This window comes from Lampris incognitus, chromosome 16 (assembly GCF_029633865.1).
Source record: "Lampris incognitus isolate fLamInc1 chromosome 16, fLamInc1.hap2, whole genome shotgun sequence".
In the NCBI taxonomy this organism is placed as follows: domain Eukaryota; kingdom Metazoa; phylum Chordata; class Actinopteri; order Lampriformes; family Lampridae; genus Lampris; species Lampris incognitus.
In genome coordinates, this window is record NC_079226.1 from 43,260,963 (window position 1) to 43,280,704 (window position 19,742).

The 19,742-nt window shown below is 42.4% G+C and overlaps 1 protein-coding gene across 1 annotated transcript in view; it reads left to right on the top strand.

The window, feature by feature from the left end:
• kiaa1109 (KIAA1109 ortholog) overlaps positions 1–19,742 on the top strand; it is a 244,713-nt gene that overhangs the window by 48,700 nt on the left and 176,271 nt on the right. The window contains exons 18-22 of the mRNA XM_056296251.1: positions 43–275; positions 595–813; positions 1,969–2,106; positions 3,451–3,627; positions 18,764–18,892. Coding sequence (XP_056152226.1) covers positions 43–275; positions 595–813; positions 1,969–2,106; positions 3,451–3,627; positions 18,764–18,892 — 896 coding nt within the window. The remainder of the gene's footprint in view (positions 1–42; positions 276–594; positions 814–1,968; positions 2,107–3,450; positions 3,628–18,763; positions 18,893–19,742) is intronic.

Here is a 19,742-nt window from a genome sequence, read left to right on the forward strand (position 1 = left end):
GTTGTTTTACATGAGCCATCTTCCCTATGATTTCTTGCTTAGTGTCAGAGATTGAGGAGTCCATGCTGTCAGCTCTGCGGCCCCCAGAGAACATCTCGGGTCCCCACAGAACCCCACTACCCTACACCTCCCAATGTCCTGCGGCTGCCCACAGCCGGGTGTCCACAGACCCCTCAGAACTGCCACCTGACAGGTTGCATGTGGAGATGGAGATGTCCCCAGACTCTCAGATCATCCTTTATGGGCCCATGCTCAGAGCTCTGGTATCCATCAAGGTATAGACCTATGAGTTTTTTTCCTGCTTTGTCTGTAATAATGCTGAATAGAGGAAAGAAAAAGAGCCAATGCAGTAAAATCTCTGACAAAAACAAGAGGTCCATTTGATAAATCACTTCTCTATCCTGGCATTAGCTCCTGGAGTAAACAGTTGTAACTAGAAATCTGATATTTATTCACAGAATTCTTCTTCTTTTCTCAACCGAGAACAAAAATGGAGTTTCAAGTTTGGGAAAAGCCTTGAGATTGGTCATAAATGTAAAAATAATATTCGTTACATCAAACATCCATCTAATCCAGCTGCTTCCCTCGCTGCAGGAAAACTACTTTGGCGAAGATGACATGTACACAGACTTCGAGGAGGCAGTGTCCAGTCCTGTTCTGTCCATGTCTACATCCTCAGGCTTGGGCTGGTCTCCTCTGGGCATGGAGGACAGCGAGCGGCAGGAGAATTCGAACATTCACCCCCTGGACCTTCGGCCTTGGGACATCACAGTGCTTATCAACCTTTACAAGGTCCATGGCCGCCTGCCAATGGTGAGGCCTCTGCAAGTTTGATATGACGTCCTTAAGACTTAATGCTTCTGTCTGCAACGAGACATTTGTTCTCTGTAGGGCTGCACGCTCATGGCCAAGAGGATGGTCACGACTGTTTTGCTCAGTATTGAGATCAGGATCATTTATTACGATTATTCATTGATTTAATGGACAAAATATTTTTATTGCACTTGCACATTTCAATAAACAAAGTACTGCTTTCACTTCTGTGTTGCGCTACATTCCTACTAATGTACAACTCTAATGTACAGATCTAATGTACAAATCTAGTGTACAAATCAAATGTACAAATCTAATGTATAGCTCTAATACACAGATCTAATGTACAAATCTAGTATACAAATATAATGTACAAATCTAATGTATAGCTCTAATGTACAGATCTAATGTACAAATCTAGTATACAAATATAATGTACAAATCTAGTGTGCAAATCTAGTGTAACAAATCTAATGTATAGATCTAATGTACAAATCTAATGTAAAAATCTAGTGTACAAATCCAATGTGAAAATCTAATGTACAAATCTGGTATACAAATATAATGTACAAATCTAATGTGCAAGTCTAATGTACAAATCTAGTGTGCAAATCTAATGTACAGATCTAATGTACAAATCTAATGTTAAAATCTAATGTATAAGTCTAATGTACAAATCTAATGTACAAATCTAGTGTGCATATCTAATGTACAAATCTAAATCTAATGTTCAAATCTAATGTACAGGTCTAATGTACAAATCTAATGTTCAAACCTAATGTACAAATCTAGTGTGCAAATCTGATGTACAAATCTAAATCTAATGTTCAAATCTAATGTCAAATTCTAATGTACAAATCTAATGTTAAAATCTAATGTACAAATCTAGTATACAAATCTAATGTACAAATTGAATATAATGTACAAATCTAGTTTACAAATCTAGTGTGCAAATCTAATGTACAACTGTAATGTACAAATGTAATGTACAAATTTAGTGTACAAATCAAGTGTGCAAATCTCATGTACAAATCTAGTGTGCAAATCTAATGTACAAAGTGGGAGTATTCATGTAAAAACAAAAGACTGTGTGTGTGTGTGTGTGTGTGTGTGTGTGTGTGTCTTGTGCGTGATGGCTTGCCGTGTTGAATCCAGCACTGCAGCAGTGAGGGTCCTGAAGGTCCGTCAGGCTTCCTGGAGCGACTGTGTTTTGAGATGAAGAAAAGTTACAAGGAGACCATGCTGCAGCTGCTCCTCTCTCCTCTCCACATTTTCATCAGCGACAACTACCAGGTGAGAAATACGAACACGCGTGCAGGTGGGGCTGGTTTAGTTTCTACACGATCTGCCCACCAAGGCCTTACTCCCTCCCTCACTGAAGCTGCCGTCACAGTAGTAGGAATATAACATACCTTCCATGTTAGAGCTGGCCAATATGTCAACATTAACGTGATATTTTGAGCATCCCTGCGACCCTGAGCAGGATCAGCTGCGTGGATAATGGATGGATGGATGGATGGATAAGAGTCTAGATATTGTTCGAGATTTTGGTCATCATATAATCCTGGTGTACCTTAAATGTTGTCATTCCCTGGTGTTGAATGCTGCATCACAGTAAAGTTACAGAGTGTCTAAGCTAAAGGACATGATGAATGCCTCTGTTAGGTCGTCATATCCACATGACTAATCATCATTTCTCAAAATTCAAAAGTGGTTTATCTGTGCTAATGACATCTGTGGTCTGAGCATACATGGGTTTGTCTGCCATTTATTGCTTATTAGTAACATGTTTCTGGTATATTGGTTTGCAAGCACAACTGGTTTCTAAGCCCTCACCCTCACCCAGACTAGATTTTATCCACCTAAACCTCCTTTTTAAAAAAAAATGTATTCCCCCCTTTTCTCCCAATTGTATCCGGCCAATTACCCCACTCTTCTGAGCCGTCCCGGTCGCTGCTCCACCCCCTCTGCTGATCCGGGGAGGGCTGCAGACTACCACATGTCTCCTCCCATACATGTGGAGTCACCAGCCGCTTCTTTTCACCTGACAGTGAGGAGTTTCACCAGGGGGACGTAGCATGTGGGAGGATCACGCTATTCCCCCCAGTTCCCCACCTCCCTGAACAGGTGCCCTGACTGACCTGAGGAGGCGCTAGTGCAGCGACTAGGTTACTACCCACATCTGGCTTCCCACCCGCAGGCACGACCAGTCGTGTCTGTAGGGATGCCCGACCAAGCCGGAGGTAACAAGGGGAGTTGAAATGGTGATCCCAGTGTTGGTAGGCAACGGAATAGGCCGCCACGCCACCCGGGCGCCTTTTTTCCATATTCTAAATAGGGTGAAAAATGTCACACTATTACTGCTGGTGTCTGCAGGAAAAAATGGCCCATTCAACAATCGCATAATATTCATGAGCAAATGTGCGTATAGCACATTTCATACACCATGACAGCTCAAAGCTCTTTACATAAAGCATGAAATTACACTGAATAAGAAGTATAGTGATATATGTTTCATGTAACACCTCGCATTATGATCGTATGATTACAAAAAGTGTTATTAGCATCTAGTCATGTATTTGGATCCATGTCTTTAAAATGTACGAGTTTGCCCACAGTCTCTTTAATCCTTCCTAGCGTCCGACAGCAGATGGGGTGTTGAGAGATGGCCATCTCAGTCTTTCCGGCCTACAGATGAGGGCCCATGCCATGTTCTCCGCCCAAGGGCTGCCCCTGGGCAGTGACACGTTGGAGTATGCTTGGCTCATCGACATGCAAGCGGGGGCGCTCACCGGCAGGGTCACTGTTCCACAGGTCTGTTTTTGCATGTTTGTTTCTGTGTGTGTCTTGAATGGGAAATTGATAGGATTATTCCTAAAAGTACTGCGAACACAAAAACTTGTGGAAACGCATCTTTTCATGTCCAGGATTTGGACACTGCGAATATTCGTTTTTAGATCAGGCACATATCCAGGGTTCCCACTCGTCCTGGAAAACCTGGAAATTCAGAGACTAGATTTCCAGTCTTGGAAAACCTAGAAAATTGTCGAAAATGACCAAATATCCTGGAAGAAAATCTATATTGTCTTGGCAAATTGTAATTGTATTTAGCCCCTTACTCGGATCATAAATTTTGGCCCTTCATAGAAAAGAATTTGGGCACCTCTGGACTCATAAGCTGTGCTGTATGACAGGTATACCCTCTCCTGGCACGCAATGTCTCCACCTACTGGCTGACTGTATTTTTAAACCCACTGGGTGTTGTTTTGACCGTTTGGGCTGCCGTAGCTGGTCAGTGTGGAATGTTGAAGCCAGCACATGGTGTTAGCAGTGTGACGTCAGCAGCTCCACAGAGCAAAATAAATATATGCCAGTAAGTATGAGCACACATGCCATTTACGTTCAGCATGTGAAGTAAAACAGATTAAGATATTATTGTGATCGCGATGCTAATTTCAGTTAGCGCGTTAATTGTAATTCCCATTATGTGTTAGCATCGAGCTACCAGACTAAGCGCTAGCGCTACTTTGTGTGTGTGTGTGCCGAAAATGTACAGTTTATGCAAGTATTTTCAAGTTTAGATTTTTGTACTTAACTCTGTGTGAAACTTTAGCATGGCAATAGAAAATGTTATAGAAAATATATGATATTATAATGGTCAATTCAGATTATTTATTTCTATTTACTGAGGTGAGTGAGGCAGGGCAGAATGTCAAGGAGGTCTAAGTTTAAGGAGGAATGGAAGGCAAATCCTGAGTTCAGGGACTGGATAGGACATGTGGAAGGTAATCTTGCATACTGCAAGATATGCAAAAAAAACATTTGATGTGGGCAACATGGGCATATCTGCTGTGAAAAGCCATGCCAAAGGACAGGGACATGTCAAGAAGGTAACATCAATCAGTGGGCCACGAATTACTGACTTCATCAGTCAACCTCCCACCCCAAATTATGAAGCTGGCAGACAGGCAACAGTGGCAGGGAGTCAAGGGAGCAGAGAGGCAACAGTGGCAGAGAGTCAAGGGAGCAGAGAGGTCCAACCATCAACTTCTCAGAGTCTAACTCCTCGCCAGGTTGCACCTAACTTTGGAAGTAATTTCTCCAGTGAAGCTCTTGTAGTAGCAGAGATCCGCTGAGTGATAAAAATTACCTTGTCCCATTTTTGTTTTAACTCATGTTTCTTATACTCAATGTTGCTTTACAGTAAACGGGCTGAAACAAGACAACAGATAAACATAGCGCAAACATACAGGGATGGATGGGAAGGGGGGCTATGAGAGGGAGAAGCGGCAGCCACACACGACGCCAGCAGTACTCTCCGACTTAAACTGACACAAAAGGGCAAGAAAAACAAAAAACAACAACACTGTAGACGTTGATTTTCTGTAGGGGTTTACTCCCTTAGCCTATTCCTCTCCCGATGTATCCACTAGGCAGTGGCACTATTTAACCCATAGCTGGGGGCTGGTTCGTGGGCATTAGGGAATATCCCCACACTGGTGGGCCTGCGTACCGCACGTCTAGGGGCCAGACCTCCTCCGAGTCCCTTGTAGTTCAGCCGGGGTCCAAGGTTGAGAGTGACACGTGACAGGCACAGAGCACTACACCAGCAAACTAGACACATCACAACAACCCGACTTCTTACACAAGAATGTCAGACACAATGTCAGGATATGGCTGCACTATTTGTGCAAAGGTTTCCTGACAGTGAGATAGCCAAAAAGTTCACATGTGGTTCAACCAAAGCAGCATATCTGGTTTGTTTTAGCGTGGCACCATATTTCTGAGAGACGCTCATGAAAGACATCAGAAAATCAGCCTGCTGTCATCTCTTTTGATGAATCTCTCAATAAAGTCATGCAGACCGAGCAGATGGATGTAGTAGTCCAATACTGGAGTGAGAGCGAAGAGAAGGTGGTTGCCCATTACCTGGACTCCCAGTTTATGGGACACACCCAAGCAGAAAAGCTGGTAGAGAAAATGAAGAATTCTCTATCTCCACTGGATCCGAACAAATTCCTACAAATATCCATGGATGGCCCAGGAGGGAACTTCATGTTTCTGAGATTATTTGAGGAGGACAGGAGCAAGGAAGACCCAAATGCTAGAGGGTTCGTAAACCTAGGAAGCTGTGTTCTACATATTGTGCATGGGAGTTTTCAACAGGGTTGAGAAGGAGACTGGATGGAATATAGTAGGTGAATTCCAAAAAGCCCTTTGGCAGCTTCTTCATGATACACCAGCCAGGCGGGATGCCTTCATTGAAATCCCCATAACGTCAACATTCCCCCTCAAATTCTGTGCTCACAGCTGGGTGGAGGACTTGGCAGTGGCAGAGCAGGCCATCGAGATTTGGCCATCTGTTCAAAGATTTGTTGACAGCTACAAGAAACTCCCAAAGAGCAAGGTGCCAATGTAAGCATTGTATGTCGTGGTCAGAGAGGCTGTTGGTGACCCCTTTTTTGAAGCCAAGCTAGAGTTTTTTTGCCTGTGTGGCAAGGCAGCTCAAACCATTTCTTGAAGGTTTTCAAACCGGTGACCCTATGGTGCCTTTTTTTTTTGCAAAAGAGCTTCAGTCCATTCTTAGGAGCTTGCTTTCATGTTTCATGAAGGGGGAGGTTCTCGAGAACATCAAGACACCCCTCCAATTGCTCAAAATGTATGTACTTGACAAAGCACTGCATGTGCCACTAAAAGAGGTGGACATGGACTTTGCCACCAAACAAGCTCTGAACAAAGCTTCTGAGAAGCTCCATGAAAGTCTGCTGCTGGGCCAGCAGTTCAGGAAATAATGTGTTGCCTTCCTCTCTGCAACCTCAAAGAAACTGCTGGACAAATGCCCACTGAATTATGCTGCTGTAAGACACATGAGTTTCCTTGATCCAGTCACCATGATCAATGAAGAGAAGAGTGCCATATCGAAGTTTGAAAAGCTCCTACAACTGCTTCTGAATGCCAAATGGCATACTGCACAGGCCCGTGACCAAATCCTCAGTAAGTACAAAACTTTCCTGACTGAGATGGTTCAATGCCACAAAGAAGAGTTCCAGGAGTTTGTCTACAGAAGTGGCACCTGGAGTAGACACATTTCTAGGAAGATTTGCTAAAGGTAAATCCGAGTATGCCAATCTGTGGAAACTATTGAAAGGCCTATTCACACTGTCACATGGGCAAGCAGCAGTTGAAAGGATTCTCGGTTAACAAGAACATGCTGGTTGGAAACCTGAAAGAGAGGATTTGGCATCATTGCACCTGATCAAAGATTATGTGACTGGTGGCTCATTGGAAGGAGTACTACCAAGATCCCTCATGCAGCATTGCAAAAATGCCAGAATGCGATATTTTCAGTATACCTGGAGGATGGAAAAAAAGAAGAAAGAAGAATCTGCAAATGATAAGAAAAGAAAAGAGTTCAGCTCCAAAATCAAAAAAGTGGCCGCCAAGAGACAGAAAATAATAGCTGGCATGGAAGCAATGCAACAAGAGGCAGATGTAATGGCAGAGAAGGCTGAAAGAAAGCAGAACTTAACATTACTCACAAACTCTAATGCCTACCGCAGAAGTGTGACAGGAAAAAGAGAGAGAAGTGACCATTCTGGATGCAGCTTTGTCAGAGCTTAAAGACAGACTTGAAAGGCAGAGGTAGACCAAGCCCAGCATTGTTCCTAGAGTTACACCAGACGTCTTCTCAGTATGTTATTCTGCATTTTAAATTGTCTTTTTTTTTCAACCTCATTCAGGCTATTTTAAGTTGGACTTTCATTTTAAGTTTCACTCTATTTAGCTCTGGGATTTAGCTGCACAGCTCTGCTGTTAGTCGAGCCATTCTCATGACTCATGCTGTCAAAATCAAGACTACAAGGATTTCAGATGGAGCTACAGTTAAGGTCAAAATTATTAGCCCCCTTTATGAAATCAAACAAAACCCTTAACTTTTCCATGGAAATGACCATGTTTATAGTTGAATTGCTTCCAAAATAACAAAGACAAAAGCTCCACTAAGCTTGATTAAGATATTTTATTGATGCACTGAATTGAAACAAGAAAAAACAAAAAATGACAAGGCCAAAATTATTAGCCCTCTAACAATTTTTAGTCAATAGTGTAACCTTTCTGCCTCACAACTACCAACAACCTCTTATGGTAGTTCCTAACTAGGTTGGCACATGTCTGTTGAGGGATCTTAGCCCATTCTTCCATGACAAATTGTTCTAGCTCATTCAAATTGCGTGGTTTTCCAGCATGGACATTAACCTTTAGCTCCCACCACAGATTCTCAATAGGATTGAGATCTGGGCTCTGAGAGGGCCATTCCAGGACCTTGATTTTGGTGTCCTTCAAAAAGTTTTGGACCAACTTGGATTTATGCTTCGGGTCATTGTCTTGCCGGAAGACCCAGCAGCGACCTAAAGCTAGACTGGCAGCAGATTTCTTTACATTATCCTTCAAAATGTCAACATAATCTTCTTTCTTCATGATCCCTTGCACCCGAACAAGGTTCCCTGTGCCTGAAGCAGCAAAACAGCCCCACAGCATTATGCCCCCACCAGCATGTTTAACTGTGGCAACTGTGTTTTTAGGGTTGAAGGCCTGTCCCTTCCTTCACCAAACAAAAGCAACATCCATGGGCCCAAACAGCTCAAGTTTAGTCTCATCAGACCAAAGGACAGACTTCCAAAACTCATGCCCATGCTTCAAATGTTCACGGGCAAACTTCAGTCTGGCTTTGATGTGCCGCTGTGTGAGCAATGGAGTTTTTCTTGGATGATGACCTCGAAGCCCACCACTATGAAGAGCCCTCACAACAGTCTTCCTTGAAACATCAAGTCCAGAAGAGGCCAGTTCAGCAACAATCATCTTGGCGGAGATCTGGGGATTGTTGTTGACATCTCTGACTATTTTCCTCTCCAAAGTTTTTGAAATCTTGCACTTTCGACCACACATAGGTTTGTTTCTAACAGAACTGGTCTCCTTGTGCTTTGCAATGATGCAACACACAGCTGTTCTAGACACTGTGGAACGCTTGGAAATGGCAGTATAGCCTTCCCCCTTAAGATGAGCATCCACTATCTTCTTTCTGAGTTCCAGACTGATTTCTTTACTTTTTGGCATGATGAAATTACTTCTTACCAAGAATTTAAGATTAGTCCCTCTCAATCAAGTGTTCAAGTGCCACTAGCCCTGATCATTGGACTCCCTTAAGTAAAGTTCAATGCTGATTGATTGCTCAGGTGTGTTTTGAAAGCAAAAAAATCACATGGGGGCTAATAATTTCGACCACCTCAATTTTCACTACATTTGGTATAAAGCAAACCTGAAGATTTATTTTACATTCCAAAATGTACCAAATAGGGGCCTTAATATTGATGAGTGTTTTACTATGTAAAGTTTTATGAATGTTGCAAACATTGGGCAGAATTTTAGGAAAATGTTCCATGGTTCCTTGGGGGCTAATACTTTTGACCTTAACTGTATGTAACTGCTAGTTTTCTCAAGGTTTAGATTATTTTATAATGGTCTTTAAATTTAGATTCTAGACCTATGAAAAGTTCTGCTGTATGAAGCACTTTACTTTCAGCAACGCTTACCTGTTAAATTTTAAATCTTTGAGTTGTGCTGTTCTTTGTTTTGTGTCAGTGGCTGTTTGACAAAAGTAAATTTAACTTAAACTGAAATTAAGATTTTATGCATCATCAATACAGCGACAGGGGTACATACAACCCATTACAACACCACCTGTTAAACAATGCTTTGACAATAACACAACTTACAGTGTACATTATGCTGTGACTTGTTACTTTATTGCATTTTGAATTTGTTGCAGAGGTAGAACATAGTCAATGTTTGTCCAAATTTGAAGTTCATATGAGGGACCTGGAGTATAAGCCAGTGTTTGGGCCGAGTATTGTAACTGCCACAATTCAAGTAAGTGTAACACAGAACATGTTGGTGTTTGTTTGTTGAGGAGAGCTTGTGAGTAAAAAATCAAAACAAAAACACACCAGTGCAAGTCACGTCTAACAGCAAGAGGAGGCCAGATGACCTTACTGTATAGTTACAGTGATGGTGTAGCAGTCACCTGTAATGACCTTACTGTATAGTAACAGTGATGGTGTAGCGGTCACCTGTAATGACCTTACTGTACAGTAACAGTGATGGTGTAGCGGTCACCTGTAATGACCTTACTGTACAGTAACAGTGATGGTGTAGCGGTCACCTATAATGACCTTACTATACAGTAACAGTGATGGTGTAGCGGTCACCTGTAATGACCTTACTGTACAGTAACAGTGATGGTGTAGCGGTCACCTGTAATGACCTTAATGTACAGTTACAGCGATGGTGTAGTGGTCACCTGTAATGACCTTACTGTACAGTAACAGTGATGATGTAGCGGTCACTTGTAATGACCTTACTGTACAGTTACAGTGATGGTGTAGCGGTCACCTGAATGACCTTACTGTACAGTTACAGTGATGGTGTAGCGGTCACCTGTAATGACCTTACTGTACAGTAACAGTGATGATGTAGCGGTCACTTGTAATGACCTTACTGTACAATTACAGTGATGATGTAGCGGTCACCTGTAATGACCTTACTGTACAATTACAGTGATGGTGTAGCGGTCATCTGTAATGACCTTACTGTACAGTAACAGTGATGGTGTAGCAGTCACCTGTAATGACCTTAATGTACAGTTACAGCGATGGTGTAGTGGTTACCTGTAATGACCTTACTGTACAGTAACAATGATGGTGTAGCAGTCACCTGAATGACCTTACTGTACAGTTACAGTGATGGTGTAGCGGTCATCTGTAATGAACGTGAGACACTTCATCATGAACCCTGCATCATTAAAAAAGGAGGAATAAAACTGGGTTTAAATGTGTCGATACTAGGCCTACTGGTATATTATATAACCGTTAGTGAGCAAGTGCTGTCCTGGATTGTCAGGAAAAACTCCTGGAAAAGTCCTGGAAAATGATTTCTCAAAGAGAGCGGGAACCCTGATATCTGATAGGTAGTTATGTGACTAAAGAGTCTGCATGAAGTGGGAAGGATTGTGCGTTCTGTCTCTCCATGGCACAGATTAGAAGAATCGATGGCCTTGTTTCAGCACGACGGCTTTACTTTCAGTGACCAGCCTGTTTTTACTTTCCTTAACATTTATTTTGGAAGGGACAACGTACATTAATCAAACTATTAATTAAACTAATATAATGTACCCGAGGTAGCTAAGAGGCTAGTTCAGGAATCAGGAACAATTTATTGTCATCTCATTCATGTACTTGTGTACACAAAAGACACAAAATTTCTTTTCTCCCAGCCCACAGCAGTGCAACACAAAAAGACAAAAACACTTATCCAAAACCTCCCAAAAACGACACCATCAAAATACACAAAACCAGAAAGAACAAAGCAAAAAAACCACAAACGGTCAACAACACAGTCCATTCAGTAAATTTGCAACACAATTAAAAAAATTCACTGTCCAGGCAAACGAACACCAGCCAGGATGAGTGTCGGAACTGCCGGTCTGCATGGGCTAGCAGTTAGCTCAGCCTGCCCCGCTTTCGCGTCCTGTCAGACCGCCCCTGGTGTTTCCTCTTCAGGCAAAGCTCCAGTCAGGGCTGTGGTCCTTGGGCCCACAGGGTGCAGCAGACCAAGCTGCCTCAGCCGATCCAGTGCCAGCTCTCCTAGCCAGACACCTTCAACACACCTCCCCGCACTCCACACGATGACACAGTTACAGACACAAACAAAAACACTCCACAGTCAACGCTAGGCAAGGCCGCTGCCAGCCCGCCCTCGGTGTTATCTTGGTGTTATCGGAACTGCTGGTCTACATGGGCGAGCAGTTAGATTAGCCTGCCCCACTCTCCCAACCATCAAACGAAATCGACGATCACAGACATAAATCCTCTTTAAAAACGTTCTTCACATGATGAGACAAACTCAGATGTAGACGGGGACAAAGACACTGCATAGTCGGCACTGGGCGAGGCAGCAGCAAACGCCAGCTTGCGCCGCTATCTTCCCACCAGTTTCCATTGGTAGTCCCATTGCCTGATGTTGTTAGACATCCTAGGATAATAAAATAGTACAAATAATACACGTGCAGTCGGTAGAGGACATAGGACAGTGTTCATTCATTCATTCATTCATTCATTCATTCATTCATTCATTCATTCATTCATTATCCAAACCGCTTATCCTTGATATATAAAAACAAAAAATAAAAATACAACATAGTTAATATGCAATACAAGAAAAACGAGTAAACAAACAAGAGAATATATACAGAATATACAAATGATGTATAAAAAGATAATAAAGATAGTATAGAACATTATATATACAACTTTGTTAAAAGAAACACTCAATGGTAGGGGAAGTGCTCAAGAAATAAGGGGCAAAACTGAGTCAAGTAAATTCTTTGAGACAATACAAGCCTGTTTCATGCCATTTATATATATATACACTACCGTTCAAAAGTTTGGGATCACCCAAACAATTTTGTGTTTTCCATGAAAAGTCACACTTATTCACCACCATATGTTGTGAAATGAATAGAAAATAGAGTCAAGACATTGACAAGGTTAGAAATAATGATTTGTATTTGAAATAAGATTTTTTTTACATCAAACTTTGCTTTCGTCAAAGAATCCTCCATTTGCAGCAATTATAGCATTGCAGACCTTTGGCATTCTAGCTGTTAATTTGTTGAGGTAATCTGGAGAAATTGCACCCCACGCTTCCAGAAGCAGCTCCCACAAGTTGGATTGGTTGGATGGGCACTTCTTGTGTACCATACGGTCAAGCTGCTCCCACAACAGCTCAATGGGGTTCAGATCTGGTGACTGCGCTGGCCACTACATTACCGATAGAATACCAGCTGCCTGCTTCTGCTCTAAATAGTTCTTGCACAATTTGGAGGTGTGTTTAGGGTCATTGTCCTGTTGTAGGATGAAATTGGCTCCAATCAAGCGCTGTCCACTGGGTATGGCATGGCGTTGCAAAATGGAGTGATAGCCTTCCTTATTCAGAATCCCTTTTACCCTGTACAAATCTCCCACCTTACCAGCACCAAAGCAACCCCAGACCATCACATTACCTCCACCATGCTTAACAGATGGCATCAGGCATTCTTCCAGCATCTTTTCATTTGTTCTGCGTCTCACAAACGTTCTTCTTTGTGATCCAAACACCTCAAACTTGGATTCATCCGTCCACAACACTTTTTTCCAGTCTTCCTCTGTCCAAAGTCTTTGTTCTTTTGCCCATCTTAATCTTTTTCTTGTATTGGTCAGTCTCAGATATGGCTTTTTCTTTGCCACTCTGCCCTTAAGCCCAGAATCCCGCAGCCGCCTCTTCACTGTAGATGTTGACACTGGTGTTTTGCGGGTACTATTTAATGAAGATGCCAGTTGGGGACCTGTGAGGCGTCTGTTTCTCAAACTAGAGACTCTAATGTACTTATCTTCTTGCTCAGTTGTGCAACGCGGCCTCCCACTTCTTTTTCTACTCTGGTTAGAGCCTGTTTGTGCTGTCCTCTGAAGGGAGTAGTACACACCGGTGTAGGAAATCTTCAATTTCTTAGCAATTTCTCGCATGGAATAGCCTTCATTTCTAAGAACAAGAATAGACTGTCGAGTTTCAGATGAAAGTTCTCTTTTTCTGGCCATTTTGAGCGTTTAATTGACCCCACAAATGTGATGCTCCAGAAACTCAATCTGCTCAAAGGAAGGTCAGTTTTGTAGCTTCTGTAACGAGCTAAACTGTTTTCAGATGTGTGAACATGATTGCACAAGGGTTTTCTAATCATCAATTAGCCTTCTGAGCCAATGAGCAAACACATTGTACCATTAGAACACTGGAGTGATAGTTGCTTGAAATGGGCCTCTATACACCTATGTAGATATTGCACCAAAAACCAGACATTTGCAGCTAGAATAGTCATTTACCACATTAGCAATGTATAGAGTGTATTTCTTTAAAGTTAAGACTAGTTTAAAGTTATCTTCATTGAAAAGTACAGTGCTTTTCATTCAAAAATATGGACATTTCAATGTGATCCCAAACTTTTGAACGGTAGTGTATATACACACATACATATATACATACATATATATATGCATACATAATGCAGACATACAACACAGCTAATGTACAATACAGTTAAACAACATGTATGAATAGCATCAATGTTGACATTGTTGGTTCCCAGTAAGCCATTTCTTGTCATTACACTTAAATGAATGACTATTATTGTATCAGCAAAATTGCTCCAGTGGTATTAGGGAAACTTTCGTGACACAGGTGGGGTATTAGTGTGGGCTGTGGTTGTGACTAAAGTTGGTTAAAGAAAGAAATGAATCAGAATCAGGATCATGTTTATTGGCCAAGTAGGTTTGCACTACATGGAATGTGACTCTGGTTTTGTGGCTCTCTCAGTGTACTTAGCATAGAATAACAACACTAAAACACAACAATCTTCCCATATATACACAAGGACTGGCTTATACAGGTGAAATAAGAGGTGATAAGGTGCAATGGTGCAGAGAATATATCAGAGATACTGAAATAGATGTTAGCAGGTTACTTACATACATGCCTGAGGTAGATGTACATGACAGAGTGTACCAGTATACCTACAATGTACAGTACAGTATATACAACAGTAGACAGTATATACAACATGTACAGTACAGTATATACAACATGGTTGATTTATTTGACTGTGTTAAGTGTTCATATGAATGACAGCCTGCAGAAAGAAACTGTTTTTATATCTGGTTGTTTTGGGGTACAGTGCTCAGTAGCGCCTACCAGAGGGGAGGAGTTGGAACAGGTTATGACCAGGGTGTGATGGGTCTGCAGTGGTTTTGCCTTCCCGTTTCCTGAGTCTGGAGGTGTATAAGTCCTGAATGAAGGGCAGGTTGGCACCAGTGGTTTTCTCTGCAGACTTAACTGTCCGTTGTAGTCTGTCCCTCTCTTGTTGGTGGCTGATCCAAACCAGACAGTGATGGATGTGCAGAGGACAGACTGGATTATTGCGGTGTAGAACTGAATCAACAGTTCCTGAGACAGGTTGAATTTGATCAATCACCCTTTGTGACAAACTGAGACCAAGGAATAACCAACAGGGCTCCATCTGGGGATTTTAATGGTCGAGAGGGCATATACCAGGTTAATAATCAGAAATGTGTGTAGGAGCAAGACCATTTAAAGCCTTAAAAGATATTAATAAAATTTAAACTCGATTCGAAATATAACAGGCAGCCAGTGTAGGGAGGCAAGCACAAGAGGGATGTGGTCATGCCTCTTTGTCCTGGTAATGAGCCTAGCAGCGGTGTTTTGTACCAACTGCAGAGGGTGGAGAGAGCCCTTGCTGGTACCCGAGTAAAGTGCATTACAATAGTGAAGCTGAGAATATATAAAAGCATGTACAACTTTTTGCAGATCTGCAATTGATAAAAATGGCCTAATTTTGCAATTACCTTGAGCTGGAGAAAGCATGACTGAACAACATGTTTGATTTGATTATCAAAACTGAGGTTAGCATCAGATATTACCCCAAGATTCCTAGCAGCCTGCTTAAGACTACCTGACAGACCACCAAGATTAGTACCAAAAGCGCTGATGGAATTTTCGGGACTGAACAGAATGGCCTCAGACTATCATCATTAAATTTGAGAAAATCTTTGGACATCCATGATTTAATGTCAGAGAGGAAAGTTGTGAGATTTGCTAGGGCGCTAGGATCTGTGGGTTTTAGTGGCCTGTATAACTGAGTGTCGTCAGCATAAAAATGGTAGAGCACATAGTGATTTTGAATGACCTGGCCAAGGGGCAACATGTATATAGAAAAGTGAAGGGGGCCAAGAGCAGAGCGCTGAGGGACACCACAACTCAGCTGAGTCATCAAGGAAGTAGAGTTATCCAGAACAATAGAAAAAGTCTGTTGGTGAGGTAAGAGCGTAATAAGCTAAGAGCTGAGCCCTTGATGCCAACCCAAGTCTCTAAGTGATGTAAGAGGACGCTGTGATCAGCTATGTCAAAGGCTGCACTTACTATGAAGTACTCTAAAACCAGACTGGAAACTGTTAAAAACACTACTAATGCTCGTTAAAGAAATCAATTGAGATGAGTTAACTCTCTCCAGAACAAAGAACATTTGGAGATTGGTCTGTAGGTACTTAAGGACAGGGGATCTTAATTGGGTTTCTTCAGCAATGGGTGAACAATGGCATGCTAAATCTGTCTGGAAAAATACCAGAGGCCAGAGAATTATAAAGAATTTGCAGAATAACAGGGCTAATAGTTGAAAATACCCCCTTGAGCAGCTTAGTGGAAACGATGTCTAAGATGCGGGAGGAGGAGTTCATACTGGAGACTGTACTCTGTAACACTGAAATTGTAATTGGTTGAAAATGGGTAAAAGAGGCATAATTTACATGGGGAATGGAACGAATGCAAGAGCCTGGCTGGATTTGGGACCTGATATTCTCCACCGTATTTACAAAATGAATGAGAAATCTTTCAGACAACTCAACATTAGGTTCAAAAAGAGAAGTGGAGGGACCATTAATAACAATCAATTACCCTAAAGAGAACTTTAGGATTGTTGTTGTTTCTTGATATTAGTTCAGAGAAGTATGCTGATCTCGCATCCTTAACTACCTTCTGGGAAATTAACATTTGGATTTAAGGGTGTTATGTACTGATTCAGACTTGTTGACCTTCCATTGTTGTTTTGATTTTCTACAGAGTCTTCTAAGGGCATGAGTGTGCTCGTTCAGCCAGGGGAGGTTATTTGATTTTTGTTTCCTAGTTTTAAGTGGTGCAATTTGGTCGAGAATGGACAGACACTGATCATTGAATAAATTTAATGGTGCATCTGGACTGAGGGGGATAAAGAGGGATTAAAGGATGATGAATTAAAAGCATCACAAAATTTAATTGCAGAGCGTGTGTTGAGAATGCGAGAGCATGTTTTAGGATAGTGATTAGGAGTAATGTGCTGTAGTGGGACTTTGAAAAATACAGTTTTATGGTCAGATACAGGCATATCCACCAGAGTAAGATGAGAGAGAGAGAAAGCAGATGAGAGTACAAGGTCTAAGATGTGGCCTTTGAAATGTGTGGCCCCTTTAACAGATTGAATGAGGTTAAAAGACTCATTATAAGATCCAAAAATGGGAAGTCAGGGAATGGTATGCACAACACACATGAATATTAAAAACTCCTGTCATATTTTGGCATGACAATAGATAGAAGGTCAGAAAACTCAAAGATAAAAATCAATGAATTAGGGGCCTATAAATTAAGATGCAGAGTAAAGGGGGTGGGCCAGTGATTAAAAAACACGAAACCTCAAATGAGATAAAATTACCAAAAGTATCAGGATGGCACTTAAGACTTAACTTATAAAAAAATATTTAGGCCACACCCTCTTCCAGGGGGCCTGGGGATATGAAAATATGCAAAATCAGGGGGGCCTAGCCTCAACCAGGGGAACAGTGTCCCCTGGGGACAGCCATGTCTCAGTAATCATAAAAACTTCCAGATTATTAGAAACAATAAAAACATGAATGACAAAGGACTTATTACCCAGAGATCTCACATTCAAGAGGCCAATGTTGTTTGGTGTCAAAGCAGAATTAAAACCAACGGGAATACAGCAAATAGGACGCAGATTGCAGACATCTCATCTCATCTCATCTCATCTCATCTCATCTCATCTCATCTCATCTCATCTCATCTCATCATCAGCCGCCTCTCTGGGGTCGGGTCGCGGTGGCAGCAAGTTAAGTAGGGCATGTCAGACATCCCTCTCCCCAGCAACGCCCTCTAGTTCCTCTTGAGGGATCCCAAAGCATTCCCAGGCCAGACTGAATATGTAATCCCTCCAGCGAGTTCTGGGTCTACCCCAGGGTCTCCCCCTAGTTGGACATGCCTGGAAAACCTCCAAAGGAAGGCACCCAGGAGGCATCCTAATCAGATGCCCGAACCACCTCAACTGGCTTCTTTTGACGCGAAGGAGCAACGACTCTGAGCTCCCTCCGGATGTCCGAGCTCCTCACTCTATCACTAAGGCTGAGCCCAGACACCCTATGGAGGAAACTCATTTCAGCCACTTGTATCCACAATCTCACTACCCAAAGCTCATGACCATAGGTGAGGGTTGGAACGAAGATTGACTGTTAAATTGAGAGCTTTGGCTTCTGGCTCAGCTCCCTCTTCACCACAACGGTCCAGTACAATGTCTGCGTTACTGCTGATGCTGCACTAGTCCACCTGTCAATATCCCGCTCCATCCTACTCTCACTCGTGAGTATGACCCTGAGATAGTTGAACTCCTTCACTTGAGGCAACAACTCATCCCTAACCCGGAGGGAGCAAGCCACCATTTTCCAGTCGAGAACCATGGCCTCAGACTTGGAGGTGCTGACTCTCATCCCGACCATTTCACACTCAGCTGCAAACCGCTTCGGTGTGTGCTGGAGGTCGCGTTCTGATGAAGCCAACAAAACCACATCATCTGCGAAGAGTAGAAATGCAATTCTGAGGTTCCCAAAACGGACGTACTCCTCACCTTGGCTGCGCCTTGAAATCCTGTCCATGAATATCACAAACAGAATCGGAGACAAGGGACAACCTTGGTGGAGTCCGACACCCACCAAAAACATGTTTGACTTTGTGCCGAGAATACAGACACAGCTCTCACTTTGGATCGAATGGCTTTTTTGCAGATTGCAGAATTGCAGATATTTGCTCCAGATATTAGGTTGTTGTTGTTTTTACTGTTAGATATGTTGTGTGGATGAGAAGCACGGTGCCTAATGATAGTCTGTATGGGGAAAGCGCCCGGCCAGAGGGTCAGTGACAGGTGAGACCAGACGAGAATGAAGCCATTTCCCTTATTTTCTGTTTGTGTGGTTATCAGTTGGCCAGTGTGATGGAGTGGGGCGAGACCTTCCTCTTCCACCTGGTTTCCAGAGAGTTCCAGTTAGAGCAACCCAAGTCATCTGTCATCTGCCAGCATGGTGTAGATCGTCGTCTCTGTGATGCCAAGGTGTGTATGTGCAAATGCTGTCCTCAACACACACACACATACACACACACACACACTGTTCATCTACCTGACCCTGAACGTGTTCCAGACAAGTTGAACTCTTCATTAGATAAAAAGTTGGAACCTCTGCAAACCACTGCAGAGTGTGGGTCAGATTCAGCTGGGCTGTTTTAGTTTTGTTCCCACTAGCTAGGTCTTTCTTACATGGTTTAACTTGTTTTTATTTTACTCGGTTTTTTTTTTTTACTGGAGTTTCCTTGTTGCTTGAAAGGAGCTTCAAATAAAAGGTGTTACTATCACAGGAGACGTTTTACATCGCTGTATTGTGACATTCGTGTTTATTTATTTTTGCTGAAAAACAAGCCAGGAGACAGTTGCTGAGACCTCAGTTGCATACCAGCTGGTGTCTGTTTAAAAAGCATGGCTGACGTTTTCCTAACCATCCTTCAGCCCTCCCTCCCTCCCTCTGCTTCCGTTCTGTCCTGTGTTCCGGTGCTGAGCCGGTTTCTTACAGTAGATATTACTCATTTTGAGTTCATGGTAAATGTGTGCATTTCTTTTAAGTTTATATGAAATGCAGTAAAACAACATTTGATAAGCTGAGCGCCAAATCACCTACATGGCGTTGCTAGTGTAACGTTGGGCTGTGGTGAAGCTACTTCCCAACAAGCTGATAGATCCCATTGGTAGTTACACTGGCCCTTTGCCAGTCACCGTAGGTTTACTAATGCCTCTTATCAACTGGTTATACACAGTGGTTATACACAGTGGTTATACACAGTGGTTTAAACTGGCAGTACTATAAATATTTTTTAATGTGGGCTGAGAGGGTCAGTCCTTAAACAAATGA